We start from the raw sequence: 22,702 nt of genomic DNA, 5'->3' as shown, positions 1-22,702 counted from the left end.
CAATGATAAGCTGTTTCCCGAAATGGAAACTTGTTTTTTTTGAACAACTGATTATATTAAAAACTAAAATTCCGATGGGCGATTACATAACTCGACGGTAAGCTGAAATGCGAGAATAAGCAAAACATAACAAATGATAGAGATGGCTGAGAAGAGAAGAGATCCATGGAAAAACTTCGCTTGTAATACTCGAGCCTGCATTCGAAGGAACGCGATGAAGTCGAATTCGACGTTGAATTGAGAGCAGTTGAAAACTGTCTCTGGAGATGACTGGATCTCCCGACGTTGCAGTGAGGTGTGGAGATGCTGCCGAAATAGGACTACACACAGAGTCGACCGTACAACCTCTAAAAGATAGCCGTTGACAGGGTTGGGAGATGCTGATTTTAGGTCACGTTGCAGTGGGATGTGGAGGGGAGGCGACGGAGACAAGAGTCTGACTCGAGATAGAGACGATAGCGAATTCATGCGTGGAACTAGCCGACAACTCGTCGCTAATGCTTCTGCAGACGATGAGATCCTGGTTCTGACGAGCAAGGGTCTCAACACGCCAGTGAAGACTCGATGAGTAGAGGTACGACATGAGCAAGAAATTTGAGAACATCCGTTAAAGATAACAACAGCTCCGGTTTGAAGGTCGCATAGTTGACTTTGTGAAGAACCGTCGATGTTTGAGACGGCGTAATGTGATGGAAGCGCAGCGGTGATGAAGTTAGTAAATCTGGCGAATCCACACTCTTGCACAATAATAGTTCCAGCGACGAGGAGATTGGGAAGGCCACAGATCCGACAATGTGAAGAACCGTCGATGCTTGAGACGTCGTAGTGTGATGGAGACGCAATGGTGAGAATGTAACGAGCAAATCTGGCGAAACCACACTCTTGCACAATAGATCCGGCGGTCACTAAGAGGAGGAGATTTAAATGATATAGCTTAGCTCCATAGAAACGAGAAGTGACGATGGCAGTAGCGTTGAAGGAGATGCGACGACAGTGGGGTTGGAGGGGAACAAGTGATTGGACAGGATTAGAGAATAGTCGCGGACCGGACACAAAAGAATCACCGAAGATAGTGGAAACCACCTCGGACCGAAGAGTGAAGTACTTCACGACTGTAATGGGAAAGATGGAGGTAGCTTGTGACGTGGGAGGGAAACAGTAGCCAACAGATGCAAGAGGCCTGAGCTCTCTGTGATAATCGGAACAGTAGATAGATCTGAGGCTAGCGGAGGCGACACGAGGACAGGATAAGGCAGCTCGTCGGTGCCGGAAGGAAGGTCTTGTAGGAGAGCAACGGAGACGCAAACTCTTCGAACTATGCAGTGGCTGAGCACCAGAACGAGTCTCAGTTAGCAGATCCGGGTCAGCGGGAGAGAGGCCGAAGTCAGAGGTGGATAAAAAGTGACCAGAAGCCGTGTCACCACTTGCCGGAGGCCGCTTCCATGGCTCCAACTGCAGCCCGAGCAGCAACAAAAGAAAAGCGAAAAGCATAACAGAAGGAGGTAGACGGGACATAGCTGAACACGAGAGAGAAAGAAGGCGACGCCGGCGAGCAGGGCCTCCACTAGCGCTGGAAGGAGAATGAAGATACGGCGCCTCGATTTTAGTGCCTGGGAGCGACTGAAATTAGAGCACCAAAATGGAAACTCGAATGTAATTATATAGGTTGGTGGAAGCACACACGTATACAAAGATTTTCTAAAGTGTTAACGCTTATTAAAAATTCAATAAATATTTATAATTTAATTTTTATTTTACTTTATTATACACTTTCCGATAACTTTTCACCAATGAAATTTAATCTATTCAAATATTTTCATTTAATGTTTCTTAAAAGTATAAAAAAATACCTTAAACATATAGAAAATCTATCTTTGTAAAACAAATAAAAAATCTAAGGGAGGTGTATTGAATCTAAAATTTGAAGCGATTTAATTTTTAATGATTTTTCAAATGATTGTAGGAAAATCTGAGAATCCGGCGTGATTTTTGTTAGATAACTCTAGAATCCCATATAAAATCATAGGATTTGGATTTTTATTTTTATAACTAAATAACTTCTCTCAAACACTCTAGAAACACTTTAAAATCTCTAACTTAAATTTTGTTCAATAACAGTAGATTTCAGAGTATATTATAAAATAACAAGTTCAATAACACTTGATTTCAAAGTATTTTTTTAAATCTATGTTTGAATAACATTAGATTTGTCATTTTAATACAAATCACCTCAAACTTCAGATTGAATACACCTCCGTAAAATATTTTACTTTCGGAAACAGATGGATTACACAGTAATTTTCTTTACATGTATATAAAATTTTAGTTAAAACGATATGATTAATACAAACACGTGTTGCATGACTCAATGTGACTTTTGACTTATTTACTTTACTATATTTATTTCTAATAAAGGTGTAATCATAACTGCAAGATAGTGCGCAATGAGTAGCTTTTTAAAATAACTAAATTACCTCTATCTACGCACTGGCAAATTTTGTTATTGTACTTATTTTTCTACTTCTGACGACTGAAAAGTGCATATTGACGACGTGAGCCCAAAGTAAGAATGTGGTTTTTTTTTCCATCTTATTTAGGCCTGGGAATTTAAATCAAAGCCCGCGGGGCCCGCTCCATTTGACAAATCAAGTCGCGGATGCGGGTGCGGGTTAAGACTATTTTTTGCGGGGCGGGTGCGGGTTGGTGGATTTGGATTTGTGGATACCCGCCAACCCGCAAAATAAAATAAAAAATAAATAAATCTTTTATTTTTGAAAATTTTGACTTTTTTAGAATAATAATTAATTTTTAAAAAAATAATTAATTTTTTTAAAAATAATATAAAAATTACTTATAAATATATTATTTTATAGAAAAACTAATTAAATAATTATTTTTTAATTAAAAATATAACCCGCGGATCCCGCGGGTTATCCGCAAAATAAAGCGGGGCGGGTGCGGGTATTAACTTATTTCTTTGCGGGTTGAGCGGGTCGAAATTTTAACTAAAAAAAAAGAAACGATCCGCGGGTTGGCGGGTCGTGCGGGGCGAGTTGATCCGCGAACCCAGGCCTAATTTTATTTTATTAAAAGGCCAAAGTCCACACAGAACAAAACCCATTAAAAAAAACATACAACAGATACAGAGCTTAAACAATATGACAAAGTAAAAGTGATAACAGTTGGGTTTCGAAGCCCAGTTACACTAAACCGTAATCAAACATCAACACTCGACAAACATACATCGAGATTTTTATTGAGAATATGACACGTGGTTAGCCCTCAACCAAACGAGGTACACGCGTCACCCATGCCTTCCACCTTCCTCACCCTAGAGAGCACGCCGGAGAAACTAAACGGCGCCGGAAAACTCACCGGAAACTCGAAACTGCATCACAACCCTTCAGTGCTTGGAATCCTTAAGCAGAGAGCATCATCGATCTGTTCGAGATCTCATCCACAGCCTCCAAGCCACCAGATCCGAAGTTAAAACAAGAGCTACAGATTAAAGGAATCAAGCAAAGGCCGATTAAACCCAGAAATAAAACCACCACCAATAGAAAAACTAAGTGCCGATAAACTATCACCGAAGAAGAAGGTGTGGTCTCCGGAGTCAAAACCGGTCGTCCATCAATCGAAAGATGCAACACCGGAGCAGGGGCCGGACACGCAACGCCGCCGGAGCCGTCCATGCCGGGGAGAGAACGCGAAAATCGAAAATTGAGCATCGTCGTAAAACACCTTTTTCCGACCGACGGTGGTACAGAGAAACCACACTGCCGGTCATAGATCGTTTTCCAAAAATCTTTTCTAGAGAGAGATTGGAGGATTTTTCTCTCTCTTTCTATAGTTTTCGTTACCTACTGCTATCTAAGTAAGAATGTGGTTATAAAAATAACCCCTCCGAAAAAAAACCTTAAAAACCAAGGTTAAATATTTTTTTTCAGCACAAACCATAAAAAATGTTTTTTTTTTCTAGATGTAACTTTTTTTCCTGGATGTAACTTGTAACTAACATATGCTGTTTTTTTTAATCTTTTTTGACGAATATTAAGCAATTTTTTAAAAAACTTTTTTATCTTAACCAAAGTTAAATTACAGAGATAAAACTACATTTCTTTTGTATAGATATGCATACAGTACAGATATGCTAGCTTTTAGATCTAATAAATAGTTAATGCCATGTGTCGGATGGGAGTTCTACTGTCGGTGGAGTTCCCATAAATAGATATTTAAGCTTGGTTAAAATTATACTCGTAAGCATCTTAACGTGATACAAATATACGAAAAAACGGATACTATGATACATAGCACGATGCTAAAAATATAAAAATAAAATACATACTCTCTCTGTTTCATTCGTTTTAGATTTCGATACACGGATTAAGAAAACAATTAATTTTATACATTTTCTATAAAAAATACTATTACCTATACACCTAACCATATTTCAACCAATAATAAAAAAAAATTTTACATAAAATTAATAAATTTTATATTAAAAATCGAAAACGACACTTATTTTGTAACGAAAATAATTCTCTAAAACGACATTTAATATAAAACGGAGAGAGTATATAGCATTTTAAGAGAAAAATAAACACCTAGGCACGTATTTATAGAAATAAGGAGTAGCATAACTAAAATATTTCAGTAACTCACGCGCATAATTTTCAGAAATCTCTAAAGTCATGTTAAAAAACACACCAACATGCACTATCCGTTAATACGATTTTGTAGCACTATCTGTGGTGGTAATAAATTTCAAAAGTCACATTCTGTGCAACTAAAACCAAATTTATCGGGAAAGAAAGAAACGAAATTATTTTAAAAATGAAAAAGAACAAATATCGGACAGCTGTGGAATTGCTTTGTTGTGCTTTAGACAACCAACCAAAAAAAAAAAAAAAGTCTAACTGGTCCGAACTAAGGAACTCATCTCTCAGATTTCGGGCAGTGTTCTGAGACTTCTACGGGCAGCGGTCACCTAAAGGTCTTTGCGCTTAATACAGCTCATCGCCAGTTATATCTCTGAATATAGTTCTTGAATCACACTCGCGAAACTATTGGGTCGTTAGAGAACAATTATGTAAGCGTACGTCGCCTGACCGGGTTCGGACCATATTTTTCCGACTACAAATTCAGAACCAAACTAGATAGATTGTTTGGAGCTTTCGGGTAAGAAAATTTGACTTTTTTGTACCTAAAAGGTGTAATATTCTAGTGATGAGCTGTAAAAATATTTTAAGATATCGTTAGTTGAAGGTAAGTATTATTTGTTTTTTTTTTTTTTTTAAGTCGAACGGCTATCCTACCTAAAAAATCAGAAAACTGGTTGCGCACTCGTGGCACATGGATGATTTTGAAGTCCGAGAAATAAATTTGCAGCGTCTTTATCTTCTCCAATTCTGTTGCGAAGCTTGGCCACTCCAGGAGTTCCTTTATCATTGCAATCAGCTTCTTGCAGTCTGTTCCAAAACTCTGGCATGACGAGTGTTGAAGCATATTCTCCATCTCCCATCGCAGTGCTTCTATCTCCGAATGCAATGCTGATTCACATCGAGTGAAATTCCGAGTTCCCATAAGTTGTATGTTCTCCCCACTATCTATTCAGACCCATCCACATCCACTAAATCGATCAGAAGCTGTCCAAGATCCATCTAACATGCAAATATTACCCAAGCTTAAGACTTGGTTTTCATCATTATTGTTGGTATGTACTACTGGTGGTATCATCTCATTTGCATTAAACCATGCTTGACACTCACTTTTTGCGTATCGAACTAGTTCCAAAGGGTCTCTGTTTATTCCCCTGAAGAGTTTATCATTACGAACCTTCCAAATATACCATATTATCCAGGGATAATGATCTCTGTCATGGTCTGGTTCTAAGATATCATTATTCTTCTAGAATACATAGTCCATGTTTGTGTAGACGCTTGACACTGAAAATGTACATGGGCTTGTAGGAGTTACTGATAAGGACCATACTTGGAATCTGTTATTAATAGTGAAGTTTTTTTAACTTTTATTAATAATGAAGTTGAATCTGTCTTTGTATTGAAAAAAGAAAAATAGGGGGCTATATATATAAAGTAGACATTTTTTCTCTTCTTTTGACACGTAAAAAGGGGGTTTGATGACATGTGTTCTCATTTTTTTTTTACATTCTAGGTCTTTAATTTTTTAGATTACTGCAATTTAGCCCAACATTTCCTAATTGTGTATTATTTAATCCTTCTTGCACTAACTATCATCATATTAAGTCTAATAATCTATTTTATTAGTCATTAAAATGCAAGATGAATAAAAAAATACATAAAATAATATAAATATATTTTAAATATTTAATTTATTCACAACTAAAAAATAACATAAATTTTCATTATTTTATTATTTTTAACGATTTTATTATATTTTATTTACAAATTATATTTTTATTTTACAATTCAAAATTATAAAATAACTAAACTAAGAAGAAGAAACTAGACACATAATCTAAACCTAAAACCTCCACAATCACCAAAAAATAACTGAGAATGCCATAATAACGCTAACTCAATAAAGGTCCGGAGCTGAAAGGAGCTCAAGAACGAAAACTAACTTACCTCACCTTACCATAGAGTATCTTGGCCATAACAAGCAGAGGTTGGAAAATGTTAGAAGGATAAAATCTGAGACAAAGCAATCTCCGAACGCAAAGGAACGCGATCAAACACTAACGTAAAGTTATAGATATTCATTCGGTTTTTCTTGGATTAAACAAAAGAGAGTAATTACATGAGTTTCAAAATTTCGAACCAAGAAAGCGTGCCAGAGGAAGAATAACCACTGGAAGGCTAAAGTCACACGAAGCAGAAAGACACATGCCTAAATCAGCGGAAGCACAACCACCAGCCAAGAAGTAAGAACCATCTCATAAACTAAACAAGCATATACAAGGTGTCTCTGCCAACAAAGAACCACAAAGCTCTGGATAAAAGGGACCAAAACTCTAAGAGACTTAACTTCACACACATATACCAAGGGAAGGAGGGGAACAAGAGAAACAAACTGAGAAAGAGAGAATGAAAAGTAAGCACCGAGAAACCAAAGCCTAAGCTTAACACCAGAAACAACCATCTAAACCAACAGAGCATACACATAGGAAATCACTATCCAAACCTGGATTAGCAAACATAGCGAAAGGGAGAGGCACCAGAGATGCGAACAGTGATGAAAGCTGCAACGAGATAAAATAACATAAGGAAGGGGAGACGAAGCAAAATCATCAAACCATGGAACCGTCTTCGAGTTATAAAAGAGAGCATAAATGTCAGATCACCAAAAACCAGATCTTGGAAACCAATACGAGCAAAGACTATTGACGGCAAACCAACGACGGGGAAGACAACATCAAAGACGACTAAACTTTGTCCAAACCCAAGGGATGCAACTCCTAGCATAAGCCAAAATCTAAGGAAGAGGAGGAGTGCCAATATTGACTGGAATAGCCTACAATGCGTGAGAAACAACCGCACAAATGAGAACTCATAAACCTGATTTACAATAAATATCAGATAATCTCACAGGAGAAGAAGACAAGAGAGAACAAGATCAAGAAAGTGAGTCCTTTTTGGTGATGGTGAGAAGCACCGCACAACGGAAAGATAAACGAAATACATAAATGGTGACGGTTCGCGGTCAAAATATGGAGTGAAGGCACAAAACATCTTAAAAGAATAATGTTCCAAAAAATATAAAATAGAATACAATTTTGAAGTCGAAACCGTTAATCTTAGAATCAACAAATTCATAAAAATCAAGTTATTGAAATTCAATATCATCAGAGACTCACTTCACCACTAACAAATAATATTATGCACACAACAACACATTATTAAAAAAACAAACATATAATATATTAACTTATCACCTACTACTACATAAAACAACACAATCACCAAATAATTTTATTAACAAATAAAGAAAATTACATAATTAGATTATCCAAAATATCACTTAACAACAATGAAATAATATTCCGCGCGAATATGCTTCCTAGTTATATATATAAACAATGTGAAATAACACATGCAAAAGATTGGTCTTAATATGTCATTGGCATGTTCTTCTTCACTTAATACCCCATATTTTCCAGTCATGTGATTGACAACAATGAAATAATATTCCGCGCGAATATGCTTATATAGACAATCTGAAATAACACATGCAAAAGATTGGTCTTAATATGTCATTGGCATGTTCTTCTTCACTTAATACCCCATATTTTCCAGCTATGTGATTGATTCTCTCTCAGAAGTTTTTAAAACATTTAATAAATAAAAAATCAGAATTTCATGTTTCCTTGTCTTTTTCAACGTGATAATAGCTGGAAGAAGAATGGAATCTTGATTTACAATGGGAGATTAGAAGAAAAGTAGCGAAAATAGTTTTTTTTAGCAACCATGGCTTTTTACTTGACCAGAGATTAACCCGGGCTACGCCCGAGATTTTTTTTTTTTTTCTAATTTAAATTGTTAAATTATTTATATTTAGGTTATGATATATATTTATATAAATGTTAAGATGCATGTCATAATTAAAATTTATTTTTAAATTTTAACACGTTAATTTAACATATTTTTTACTATTTAAATATTTTTTTATAATTTTGTTGGCTATCTAGTTATTATATTTAGCAAAAATATTTATTGAGTGTTGGAATAAATATTTTAGATATTTAATTAAACTGCAAAGTATTTTCGGATCGACCACATGCTCAACAATCGATCGATCCTTAAAAAGATGGTCGATCTCATTGGCCAGGTAAGTACAATTTTAGCAAAAATATCTTTGATTTTCAAATATTAAGTATATAACTATTCTTTTGAATATTTTTTTTTTTGAATTGTATTTTTTGATTAAATTATTGTATTATAATATTTATGTAAATATTTTTTGTGATGTTTGAATTTGTGTTGTTAGTATACTTAACCTAGATGATACTGATGTTTAACAATTTTTTTTTTCTGGAAATAGAAAATAATGATATATCAAAACGTATCTAATACTTGTTAAATGATAGTATAATGTAAATTACATCTATTATTTGAAAATAACCATTTGTTGTTTTTATTTTTTTTAAATCAGAAATTATTTTTATTTAAAAACATTATTCATATATAATATAATAGTTTAAGTTTGGAAGATTAATCTATATATATAAATTATGTATATTTAAAAAAAAAATAATTTAAGATATTATATATTAAGTAACTAAATAAAATCTGAATTTCTTATCTTGAAAATGAAATATTTATATTTTGTCTTCATGTTATACTCACCAATCCAGCATTGATATTTATAACTCAGTATGTTTTTTAAAAAAACTTAGTTTTAAGTAATAAACGAATTTAATAAATTAAATTCATCACCTATAATGTTCTGTAAATTATATTTGAAAATTCTCTAAAATTATATTTTAAGCATAATATTACTATTATTTAATTTAATTTATTTTAAGCATAATATATTCTAAACCAACTTAAATTATATTTACAATAGGACCATCCTAAACCGGTTAATAAACCAAAAACAATACTAAACCAACATGAACCAATACCTGATTCGGCGAGAAAAGAAGTGTTTCGGGATAAGCGCTTGAATGGTTATTAACTGTAATGGTTTGATCATGAAAGAGTAATATGAATATTAACAATAAAATTATGGATTAGATTAATTTAAATTTGTAAGAATACCTTTGAGTCTATGAAAAGCAATTCAATTCTCATGAATAAGTTTGGCTTTTGGAAGTTGCGGGTTTCCCAACAATGAATCCACCTAACAAAAAGTTTGTTGTTATAAAAAATCTCCTTCAAGGTCATTAAAGGTTTTTGGGACGGAAAGAGTTGATGGCGAAACCATTTTTTTGCTCGAGTGCTTTGAAGTTTTCTTTAATAGCGTGAGGTTGATGTTGATGGAATAATGAATTTTATAGGGACTTTCTTGATGTAAAACTATACATTTTTATTTTTTTTGTTTAATGCGGTATTTATATTTTTATATAATTTACTACCATTTTAAGATAGATGTACATTTTAAGAAAGATGTTTAAATCTTAATGTACTTTTTCCATTTTTAAAAATGTTTATTTCCATTTCTTATATTTTTTATTTAAGTAATATCTATATTTATATTTTATATTTTAAAATAGATATTTAAATCTTAATGTACTTTTTCCATTTTTTAAAAAAATTGTGTATTTACTTATATTATATATTTTACATTTTAAGATCGATGTTTAATGCTTAATGAACTTTTTCCATTTTTTTTTTAAATTGTGTATTTACTTATTATTATATATATAATTCATATATTATATATTTACATTATTTACTTATTATTTATTTTCCTGTATATGTATTTCCAATTCTTGTACTTTTTATTTACTTAATATCTCTATTTTACATTTTAAGATAGATGTTTAAATCTTAATGTACATTTTTCATTTTCTTTAAATTGTATATTTCCATTTGTTATACTTTCTATTTACGTAATGTCTATATTTTAAATTTTAAGATATGTTTTTAAATCTTAATGTAATTTTCCATTTTTAAATTGCGTATTTACTTATATTATATATTTACTTATTATTTATTTTTCTTTATATTGTGTATTTCTATTTCTTATACTTTCTATTTACTAATAATTTTATATTTTAAGATAGATTTACATTTTAAGATAGATGTTTAAATACTAATGTACTTTTTCTATTTTTTTAAAATTGTGTATTTCCTTTTCTTTTCTTATACTTTCTATTTGCGTAATATCTATATTTTACATTTTAAGATAGATGTTTAAATATTAATATACTTTTTCCATTGTTTTTAAGTTGTGTATTTCTTTTTCTTATACTTTCTATTTACTTAATATCTATATTTTACATTTTAAGATAGATGTTTAATATTTAATGTACTCTTTCCATATTTTAAAAATTATGCATTTACTTATTATTTTATATATAATTAATATATTTATAATATTTTTTTATTATTTATTTTTCTATATATTGAGTATTTCTCTTTCTTATACTTTATATTTAGTTAAAATCTATATTTTATATTTTAAGATAGATGTTTAAATCTTAATGTTTTTTTTTCCATTTTTAATGTAAAACGGCAATGTTTAATAGAATAACTTAGACAAATAGTCAAATCGTTATATTTATGTTTTTTTTTCTTTTTTTTTATAAAATGGTAGTGTTACATTATGGAGATAAGCCATTTTTTTTAGTGAAAAATGGCAATCCTACGTATGTTTAGTCTAGTTTTTCCATTTTGTTTATGTTGTATGTTTACATATTTTTTTTATTTTTAAATGTAAAATGGTAATCTTACATATGTTTAATGTAGTATTTCTATTTTTTATGTTGTATGTTTACATATTATTTATTATTTTTGAAATTATATATAATTTTTTTTTTTTACAAAATAGTAATGTTACATTATGTAGATAAACCGTCTTTTTTTTAGTGAAAAATGGTAATCTTACATATGTTTAATATAGTTTTTCCATTTTTATGTTGTATGTTTACATATTATTTTTTAAAAATAAAAATGTAAAATGGTAATCTTACATATGTTTAATGTATTATTTCCATTTTTTATGTTGTATGTTTACATATATTTATTATTTTCGAAATTATATATAATGTTTTTTGTTTTTTTTTATAAAACGGTAATGTTACATTATGGAGATAAGCCGTTTTTTTTTTAAGTGAAAAATGGTAATTTTACATATGTTTAATGTAGTTTTTCCATTTTTATGCTGTATGTTTACATATTATTTATAATTTTCGAAAATTAGTAATATTAAAATGTAAAACTATATTTTATGCCACGTGTCATCTTTCAGGTGAAGTTTTTTTTGCTGATATGAACGCTCTACGGAGCCTCAAAAGGTCTCTTTTATTAGTAAGGACTAGGAGTTAATCCGCGCTACGCGCGAGACTATTTTGATTTTTAAATGATAACTATATAGTTATTCATTTGGACGTTGTATCCTGAACAACAACAAAATTCTAAATTGTATGTTTGTGTGAATAGTAATTTCTTTAGAAAAAAACAGAAAATATACATTTTTCATATAGATGTTTCATATAGTTTTCCTTTTTTTATATTATATATTTACTTATTATTTAATTTTTCTTAATTTGTAGGGCAACTCTTTCAAATAGTCGTTTTTAAGTTTTTGTCACAAAATAGTCATCAATAAGGAAATGACCAAAATAACCCATTTTATTTTGAAATTTTAATATTTCTTTTTTATTTTTCAAACTTTGAAATCATATCCACAAAACTCCACCACATAACTCTAAACCCTAAGTCTAGTTTATTTAACCTTATAGCATAGATGTATTTTAACTATTTAATAAATGTTTAATTCAGATAAATGTTTAATTTAGTTTTTCTATTTTTTATATTGTATATTTACTTACTGTTTATCTTCTCTTATTTTGTATAGTTATTTATTATAAATTTTTTTCTTTTATATCAATCATAATATTACGATATATATTTAATATAATATTTTATTTCTTATATACTATATTTACTTATTATTTATTTTTTCTTATATTTTATATTTACTTATTATAGTATATAACATTTCTATATGATTAATATTACTAACAATAATATTAAAATATTACATAATATTAAATTATAAATCTATTATAATATTAGAATAAAAATAAAATATCATAATAATATTTCTTATTATTTATTTTTATACGAATATTTTTATGTCTTTTTTTTTACATCAATCATCTACAAACTCATGCTGACTCTGTAAACCAAACCGGTAACTTTGAACGACGAAAGACGGTTGTTTCCTAGCACGGCGAGCTAAGCTATCCGCCTTTTGATTTTCTGTCTGAGGTACATGAACGATCTCTGAGTTTAGAAAGCTTCTTTTCAGCAGTTTAATGTCTTCCTGATAATTGTCAAACGCTGGCCATTTTTCTGGTTCCGAAAATATCTTTATCAATTGAGAATAATCTGTCGCAAATGTGACCTGAAATTACCGTAAATTCCTCATGCATTCCATTGCCCATATTAGCGCTTCTACCTCCAAATGAAGAAGTGAAAGACTTGCCCGGACATTCTGTGCCCCTAGCAATCCATCAAAACCAGCTAAAGTGATGTACCAGCCTTGTCCTGAGAATTGTTCCTTATCTTTCCATGAGCAATCTATGAAACACCATTTTCCTGGTAATGTTGGTACAATTCTTTCATGTACTTGATTTGCAACCCTCTGATTATTTTTTACATGTGCCTCCGCCCTAAGTGTTGATTCTAATTCCGGTAGTTTAAGCGTATCTCTTGGATCAACATCCAAATTGCTAAAAACTTTGTTGTTTCGACCTTTCCAAATATACCATAATATTCACGCAAATTGGTGATCTTCCATTTTTGGATTAACTCACTAAAAAAGATGATCCATATTTTTTTGTCTTATAGTCTGTATTTACTAATTATTTATTTTTCTATACATTTTTCAGATAGATGTTTAATTTAGTTTTTCCAGTTCTAATATTGTATATTTACTTATTTTGTATTTTTCCTTATACTGTATATTTACTTATTCTAATAATACGGTAGATTTTAATATAATACTTGTATTTCTTATATAGTATATTTACTTATTATTTATTTTACTATACATTTTTTCAGAGATATGTTTAATTTAGTCTTTTCATTTCTTAATTGTATTTTTACCTTTTTTTTCTTATACTATAAATTTACATATTCTAATTTTTTTTGTTTTTATAGCAAATTATAATATTATGATAGATGTTTAATGTGATAAAAAATATTATCTTATATTCTATGCTTATTTTTCTTATATTGTATATTTACTTACAAAAATATTTGAAAATAATAAAATGTTAAAATGTACATTTTCAGATAGACTTTTAATGTAGTTTTTTTATTTCTTATATTGTATATTTATTATCTAATTGTTTTGTTTTATATCAAATCATAATATTACGATAAATGTTTAATGTAATATTTCTATTTCTTATATTATATATTTACTTATTATTTACATTTTTATATATTTTCAGATAAAGGTTTAATGTATTTTTTGTATTTTTATATTGTATATTTACTTATCATTTATTTTTCTTATATTTTATATTTACTTATTCTAATATTATAATTGATGTTTAGTGTAATATTTTTATAATGTAAATTTACTTTTATTTATTTAACTTTACATTTTTCAGATATATGTTTACTTTAGTTTTTCCATTTTTTATATTGTGTATTTACTTAATGTTTATCTTATCTTTTTTTTTTATTTTTATATCAATGATAATATTACGATATATATTTAATGTAATATTTTTATTTATTATATTGTATATTTACTTATTATTTATTTTTCCTTATATTGTATATTTACTTATTATTGTTTGATGCAATGTTTCTATTTCTTATATTGTTTATTTACTTATTATATATTTTTCCTTATATTGTAAATTTACTTATTATTTATTTTCTATTTTTTAATAATAATACCACATGTCATATTTTGGGAGAATTTTTTTCGTTGATGTGAACGTTTTATTGAGCCTCAAAAGGTCCATTTTATTAGTATAGTTTTTCCATTTTTTATATTGTGTATTTACTTAATGTTTATCTTTTCTTATTTTTTATTTTTATATCAATGATAATATTACGATAGATGTTTAATGTAATATTTCTATTTATTATATTGTATATTTACTTATTATTTATTTTTCCTTATATTGTATATTTACTTATTATTGTTTAATGCAATGTTTCTATTTCTTATATTGTTTATTTACTTATTATATATTTTTTTCTTATATTGCAAATTTACTTATTATTTATTTTATATTTTTTAAATAATAATGCCACATGTCATATTTTGGAAGAATTTTTTTCGCTGATGTGGACGCTCTACGGAGCCTCAAAAGATCCCTTTTATTAGTATAGATATTGCAAATTTACTTATTATTTATTTTCTATTTTTTAAATAATAATGTCACATGTCATATTTTGAGAGAATTTTTTTCGCTGATGTGGACACTCTACGGAGCCTCAAAAGGTCCATTTTATTAGTATAGATTCCAAGTTTTTTTTTGTGCCATCTAATGGATTATATTTCATTCAGAAAAAAAAAACTAATGGGCTATATCACATAGTTATCTCTAACGAACCAATAGTAAGAGATTGAAATAGTTGCCACCAAAGTGGTTGTAGTTTAGTGACGAGAATTCCACGCTGTGGCCGTGGAGACCTGGGCTATAATACCAGCAGCCACAAAATTTTTTTTTTTTATAATTTATTTTCATAAATGGGCTTTTTGCGAATGTATCATGTATCCCATCCCTTTAAACAACCTTTTGTTATGAACCAGATTGTAGATGACTCATAACCAAGAGATTATACCATCGGTAACCCAAGAAAGAGAGAGTCAGCCAACTTTCCATTTTCCTTATGTCTTTATGTTTTCCTTTTCCTAGTTGGATTATGATTTGTACTCTTTCCATTTGTCTATGACGGTGTAATCTCATCTATAAGGAACATTTATGTTATGAATAAAAAGAGACTTTTCCATTACTTTTACAACACGTTATCAGCACGATCCGCCTCTAAAACCCTAAGCTAAAAATCCGATCACATAAACCCTAATCCCTCTTGGCGATAAACCCTAACCGGCAATTATTCTTTCCAGCGAAAAACCCTAATCCTTGTTCATGATCCGACCTCATACCTTGTTCCTTAACCGACGAGACGATCTTAGCAAGCTCGCGTTCTCGAAGTCCAGCTCGCGTTCCCGATCCAACACCCGACGATCTCAAGCTCGTTCTAGCTCGCGACTTCAGCAACAATCAGTTCGCGACTCCTCTCTTTGGTGGTCCATTCAACACATCTGAGGTTAAAGGTAACTCGAAAACCTAATGATCAATCAGAACCCAAAATCAAACTTTGATTGCTTGATATGAATTAAAACCATTAAAATCGGTAAAAATTAATTGTATAATATGTGTTGAAATCAAAACCATAAGGTAATAGTTCCAAACCCTAATCGAGATTGATTGCTTGATCAATTAAAATCAAAACCTTAATGGTTTTGAATCTCAAACCCCCAATGATCTAATGATCTAATCGAAACCATAAACCCTAATTCGAAAACTTAATGGTTTTGAATCGAAACCCCAATGATCTGTTGATCAAATTTGAAACTCTAAATAAATCAAACCCTAGCCGCATACATGCATAATGCATGTCATGCATGAAATCAATTCAAACCCTAAAACTAATGCATAATCGTTTTCTATCTAAAACCCTAATGTGGTAAATTGATTTATTGCTTGATTGTTTGAATGGTATTGCTCGATTCTTAGACATAGAAATCGCATTGCTAGACTTGATAGTTTTAATTAAAATAGAAACCCTAAATTAGAAAACGAATTTGATTGTTTATGTGATTGAATGTTTTGAATATGAATTTGATTACATAGAACCGACTGCTAGGATTGATTAATCTCATACTTGAATTGATGATCCAATTGAATGAATTGAGGTTAAAGAAATCGCCTAAGTTTTAAGTTGTTTTCATCTTGTTTAAAGTCTTAACATGACCGGCTTGTTCATATTGAAATCCTAATTGCATTGACTGATTAATCTTGAACATTATCCATTAGGTTGATAGTAATTAACTCCTTGACGCATTGCTTGATTGTTTGATTGAGTTTTCTTGCTTTCATGATCACTTAGAAACCGTTTTGCTAAGATGTATGAACCGATTGCATTAAGATCATATAGAAACCGTTTTATAAGATTGTTCATACCCTTGGCCGTGCGGCTTGCATCATATCCATATTTACATATAGAAATTGTGTTAGGATTGATTTTCTTGGTCGAGAGACTTGTTTAATAATCATCCGTATGACTTGTTTACATATTTATATGAGCGCATAAATTTTATTTCCTATGAGACCTAAGATTGATTGTTAATATAATTTCAGATGTCGAAAATCAATAATTTGGATTATGCTGCCCTAAATCTCTCTGGAGATAATTATTTACAATGGGCATTAGACACAAAGATTGTCCTGAAATCAAAAGACCTCGGTGAAAGTATAACCGAGGATAACAATGCAAGTGAGAAAGATAGATATATGGCAATAATGATAATTCGCCATCATCTTGCTAAGAGTCTCAAAGATCAGTACTTGACTATTGAGACTCCTCTAGACCTTTGGACAGAATTAAAATCGAGATATGATCACCAAAAAATGGTGTTATTATCAAATGCCACGTATGAGTGGAGGAATCTCAGAATCCAGGACTTCAAGTCCGTGGATGAGTATAACTCAGCCCTATTTAAGATTGTTTCTAAATTGAAACTGTATGGTGAGGATATAACGGATAAGGATTTGTTAGAAAAAGACCTTTTCCACCTTCCATGCAAGTAATGTGCTGTTACAACAACAATACCGTGAAAAAGGGCTTCACCACTTATGCAGATCTGATCTCATGACTATTGCTAGTTGAGCAAAACAATGAATTGCTAATGAAAAACAGTGAATTGAGACCTCCTGGTTCCACACCATTACCTGAAGCCAATATGGCCGCAGAGGATAAGAAAGAATCCAAAGAAAGTAACCACGTCCATTATGATAAACCACACAGCAGTGGCCATGGTGGATGGAGAGGACGTGGCCGTGGCCAATACAGTTCATATGGCCGCATGAATAGCTATGGCAGAGGACGTGGGTATCAACCTGATTCAGGCCATGGTCGAGGCAGAAGCCGTGGTATTTCTAAACCACAATACTCGACCAAATCAGTGTGCCATAGGTGTGGAATGAATAACCATTGGGCTAAGATATGAAGGACTCCCAAACATTTTTGTGACCTCTATCAAAGAGAGTCTGAAAGGGAAGAATCCTGAAACCCACTTGGTCTATAAAGATGGTGAAAATAATTTCGAACATGATCAAGATGATCTTATGTAATATGAGACTTATGATTGCCTAAAAGAATCAAGTTGATAATCTTATTTCGACATCAAACTTGTGTGATTGCTTTGCTTGTATGCTTTCTCTAATTTTTATCTCTTTGAATTTATTTCTATTACATTGTTTGCTTAGATTAAATGAATGAATGATTTTTCTATATGAGTACACTGAAAAACACCAATATCAGTACTAAAGCAGGTATCGCCAGTCTGAAAGAAGACTATGGCTAGGCTAATATATTATTGCCTAAGGGTGTGCATCTAGAAATCAGTGATGCCTTATATTCACCCAGCTCTAAGAGCAAGAGCAGTCTATTGAGTTTTAAAGATATAAGAATGAATGGTTTCCATATTGAAACAATGGGCGAAGGAAACAAAGAGTTCCTTCAGATATATGTATAAAATCGCCCAAGGCCATAATAAGTCCTAAAGACTATACTTGCATTCTCTATTGACCTAGACTATGCATAGATCAATATAATAGAGGCTACAAGCCTGCGAAAATATACACTTTATGGCACGACCAGGATGGCCAAACATGATGCGAAAATTGATATTCAAAAGGTACACATTAAAAGATAAGAAGAGTTATCCCAAAGAATCTCACGTGTGTAGCATGTACACAAGGAAAACTCAATAGGCCATCACCAGTAAAACGGCTACGAGCCCTTTTTTCATAAATAAAGACTATATGTCTAGATAATACTGGTGAATACATGTCCAAAGCGTTTAAATGATTATGGTATGTCCATGGGGGTAAGTGTGGACAATTCTGTGATACATGTCCATACCAAGAACGGTTTGGCCGAAATCTTTTAAAACGCAAATAGCTGAATGATAGACCATAACTTATGAGGTCAAAACTCCCATTCACAGCTTGGGCCACACGAAATTTACATGCACCTAAGTTATACCATTTAGTGAGCATAGATATCCCCTATCACAATTATTAACGGGTCAAGAGCCAGACATACCCCATCAAAAATACATTTGGATGTGCTGTCTATGTACTAATTGCTCCAACATAGAGAACTAAGATGGGACCTCAAAAGGAGGATGTGGATATATGTTGGATATGATTCTCCCACAATAATAAAGTACTTTGAGCCAACTATGGGTGATTATATTTGAGGCCAGGTACACAGATTATTTTAAGATCAGGAGAAGAAAAAATAATAAAGCTGGTAAAAGAATGGTAAAAGAAATAGAATGGAATCAACCATCAATGTCTTGGCAAGATCCTCAGACTAAAGAATGTGAAATAGACGTCCAAAGATTATACATTTACAAAGCTAGCTAATCAAATGCCAGACACATTTGCTGACCCGAAAAAGAATGACTAAGTCATATATAAACCAGCTTGTAAAGCACCAACGAATTTGATGTCCAAGAAGAGACACACTCAAGTTGCTACAGAGTCTAGACAACGTATGAAACGTGGTAGACCAAATAGGTTCCTAAGAATCCTCGAAAACAAAAGAAAGGTGCAGAGAATGATAATCAAAATCCAAATCTGAGGTTACTAAGAAAACCATCCCAGACATGGAGATAAGGCCGGCCGGCTCTAAGGTACAGGTACCAAACAATGTAGCTTGGGACGCCAAACTGCAAAGTATTAAATGTCCTGATAATAATGAATCTCAATCGATTATATCATGTCTGAAACATAATGGAACCAATAAGGAATGTCAACATAAGATGATTTATTTGCATACAAGGTAGCACTTGAATTTATGAATATAAGCGAGGATCATGAACCCACGTCAATATAAGAGTGCGCACTCGTAGAACAGATTGGATTGAATGGAAACGTGGGTTTAAATAGTTTAAGGAAGAAAGACGTATTTGACCATATGATTAAGACGTCATATAATGTTAAAACCAGTGGATATAAATGAGTCTCGTGAGGAATAGAAATCGTAAGATATAAAGTTGATGTTGCACAAGGATTCTCACAAAGACCAATAACAGATTATGAGGAGACATACTCTCATGTGGTGGATGCAACTACTTTTAGATTTCTCATAAGTCTGGCTATATAAGAGAGAAAATTAGACTTGCAGCAAGTTGATGTAGTGACTGCATATTTATATGGTCCACTGGATAATGAAAGTACTAGAGGGTATTGAGCTGAAAGTACAACAAGTTTTCGAGAACCATATTGATAATCATCAAAGTATATGATCTGAATATCATAGGAACCTCTGGATACAATTTTCCAAACAGTTGAATATCTCAAGAAAGAGCTTGAGATGAAAGATCTTGGAAAACAAAGTTTTGTTTGGGATTACAGCTTGAGTACATTAACAATGAAATCCCTGTGCATCAAATAGTATATACAGAAAAGGATACTCAAGAGATTTAATATGGACCAGTCTCATCCATTATCTAGTACATGGGCGTGAGATCACTTGTTTTGGACACTGATCCATTCAGTCCAAAGGTGGACGATAAAGAAGTCCATTTAGTCCTGAGATAGACGATGCAGAAGTCTTGTTTTAGACACTGATCTGTTTGGTCCATAAGACGGACGATGAAGAAGCCTTTGATTTTGGTTTATTTTATACTAACCAGCCCAAAGAGGGGTTATTTGGTTTTGTTGATTTATTTTTTAGATAGATTATGTTTTACACATGGTGGTACACGCATATCACAGCAACATCATCCAAGATTTCGTGTGTGTGTGTATTTGAGGTCGATGACTCAATATGTTCGATCAGATTGTGGCATGACCGATGGTAAAGAAGAACCAACTATCATGTTCGAGGACGAAACATATTCTGCCCAAGATCTTCATCACCCACAGATTGCAGAAAATTTGAGAGGTCCAAGGGACCTTTAGTAATGTCCAAATCAGGGGGAGTAATGTGTGTTGTACTCTTTTTCCTTCACCATGGTTTTGTCCCAATTGAGTTTTTCTGGTAAGGTTTTAATGAGGTAACATTAAAGCACATTACAAGCTCTAAATGGTTATGACATCCAAGGGGGAGTGTTATGAACCAGATTGTGGATGACTCATAACCAAGAGATTATACCATCGGCAACCCAAGAAAAAGAGAGTCGGCCAGCTTTTCTTTTTTCTTATGTCTTTATGTTTTCCTTTTTCTAGTTGGATTATAATTTGTACTCTTTCCATTTGTCTATGACGGTGTAATCTCATATATAAGAACTTCTATGTTATGAATAAAGAGAGACTTTTCCATTAATTCTTACAGCACCTTTCCCAGCTTTCTTTTTTTGGTTCGATCCTTGCCGCATGTGAGACAGTGAGAGCGTAGTTTCCGTCGCCGTTAAATCTTGCCGCTAGAACAACTACTTCGTGGCCTTTAAACACGGTTGCCTCCTTTGCCCGAAACTCCGCGGTCGCGCTCATCTCTTTTTTTTTTTTTTTTCTAACTTGAAGCTTAATGTTAAGCTACCACAAAATGGGCTTACACTAAACATAGGCTTAAAAAATTATTTGCTATTAATAGGCTTAATAAATAAAGCCCAATAGGTTTTGGTTCTTCATTAATAAATTCATAATGCATGCATCAACTAACACTGCTAAATTTTTACACATGTAACTAATGACGATGTGTATTTACGAATCTCTAATCTTCTTACATAATTGCTATTATTGTCCGTAACGGATATGTATGTATAAAGATAGAGAGGTGCATAACGATAAATTAGTGCTAATTAATTAATTAATTAACCACGATCTCTTGTTAATAACAAAACTAAACGAACGCAAAACTTCTCATCTCCCTCATTTTCTTTCCACTATATAATCATCAGATCGCACAACTTGTTTATTCATCCCAACACACACATAACTAAAGCAATGGCCCCTAATACTACTTCAAAGCGTTCTCTTCTCACATTTCTAACACTTTCGTATCTCTTATCGACCGTCCACATCAACACCATGGCTGAGGCAAGGAACCTGCAAACCATGACGGTGGCTGCTGATCATTCTGGCTCCGGAAACCTAGTTGATTGTTGGAACGCGGCGTTAGAGCTCAAGTCTTGCACCGACCAGATCGTCAAGTTCTTCATGAGCCGTAACGGTACGGCTGAACCGGGTGTAACCGGTGGTATTGATAAAGATTGTTGTGGAGCCATTGGGTTGATAGGGAAGGAGTGTTGGTCCGTTATGTTTACTTCTCTAGGGCTTACGACTATGGAAGAGAATATGCTTAGAGAGTATTGTGATTTTCAGGCGGAGAAGCTGGTATTTTCACCGTCACCGTCTCCGTCGCCGGAAACTATGGCTTTGTCTCCGGTTGAAATTACGTATCCGGGACTTGATTAATTAATTATATGGCTTCTTTTTCTTGTGTTTAAAGTTAATAAAGATTACCTTTTCGGTGTTCTTAACATTAGACGTTCAAAACCAAATAAAAACAATGTACGAAAAAATGGAACAATGTTTTGTATCTTCTATACGCCAAACATTCATAACATTTTCCAGTTTTAGTTTGAATAAATAAACGAATCAAAAGGTTCATTGAAACTCAACAGTCAACGCGATGGATTGAGAAGTAACGTGTGAACACAAGCTTGATTGCAAAAAACTGGTTGATGATTTGCGTGTAGAGCGACAACGTTTCACTTCCACCATTACAAACCACACTTTGGCCATTTCTACTGGTTTTTACATAGAACTAATCACCAA

The 22,702-nt window shown here is 32.0% G+C and overlaps 2 protein-coding genes across 2 annotated transcripts; both read left to right on the top strand.

The window, feature by feature from the left end:
* Nucleotides 1-17,317: 17,317 nt before the first annotated feature.
* On the top strand, nt 17,318-17,916 carry LOC125592440. The gene is made up of 2 exons (XM_048767602.1): nt 17,318-17,493; nt 17,607-17,916. Exons 1-2 carry the CDS (start codon nt 17,318-17,320, stop codon nt 17,914-17,916), a joined length of 486 nt encoding a protein of 161 aa, XP_048623559.1.
* Nucleotides 17,917-21,823: 3,907 nt separating this feature from the next.
* Nucleotides 21,824-22,411, top strand: LOC106405566 (egg cell-secreted protein 1.5-like). The gene has a single exon (XM_013846091.3). It carries the CDS (start codon nt 21,869-21,871, stop codon nt 22,337-22,339), a length of 471 nt encoding a protein of 156 aa, XP_013701545.2. The 5' UTR covers nt 21,824-21,868; the 3' UTR covers nt 22,340-22,411.
* The last annotated feature ends 291 nt before the right edge of the window (nt 22,412-22,702 follow it).

Source organism: Brassica napus, chromosome C9, assembly GCF_020379485.1.
Source record: "Brassica napus cultivar Da-Ae chromosome C9, Da-Ae, whole genome shotgun sequence".
Taxonomy (NCBI): Eukaryota; Viridiplantae; Streptophyta; class Magnoliopsida; order Brassicales; family Brassicaceae; genus Brassica; species Brassica napus.
This window is presented reverse-complemented; position numbering and strand designations above follow the sequence as displayed.

Coding starts and splice junctions, on each gene's coding strand:
- LOC125592440 (XM_048767602.1), top strand. CDS start 17,318: ATGGTGTTATTATCAAATGCCACGTATGAGTGGAGGAATCTCAGAATC. Junction 17,494..17,606: donor CTTTTCCACCTTCCATGCAA/GTAATGTGCTGT, acceptor AATGAAAAACAG/TGAATTGAGACCTCCTGGTT.
- LOC106405566 (XM_013846091.3), top strand. CDS start 21,869: ATGGCCCCTAATACTACTTCAAAGCGTTCTCTTCTCACATTTCTAACA.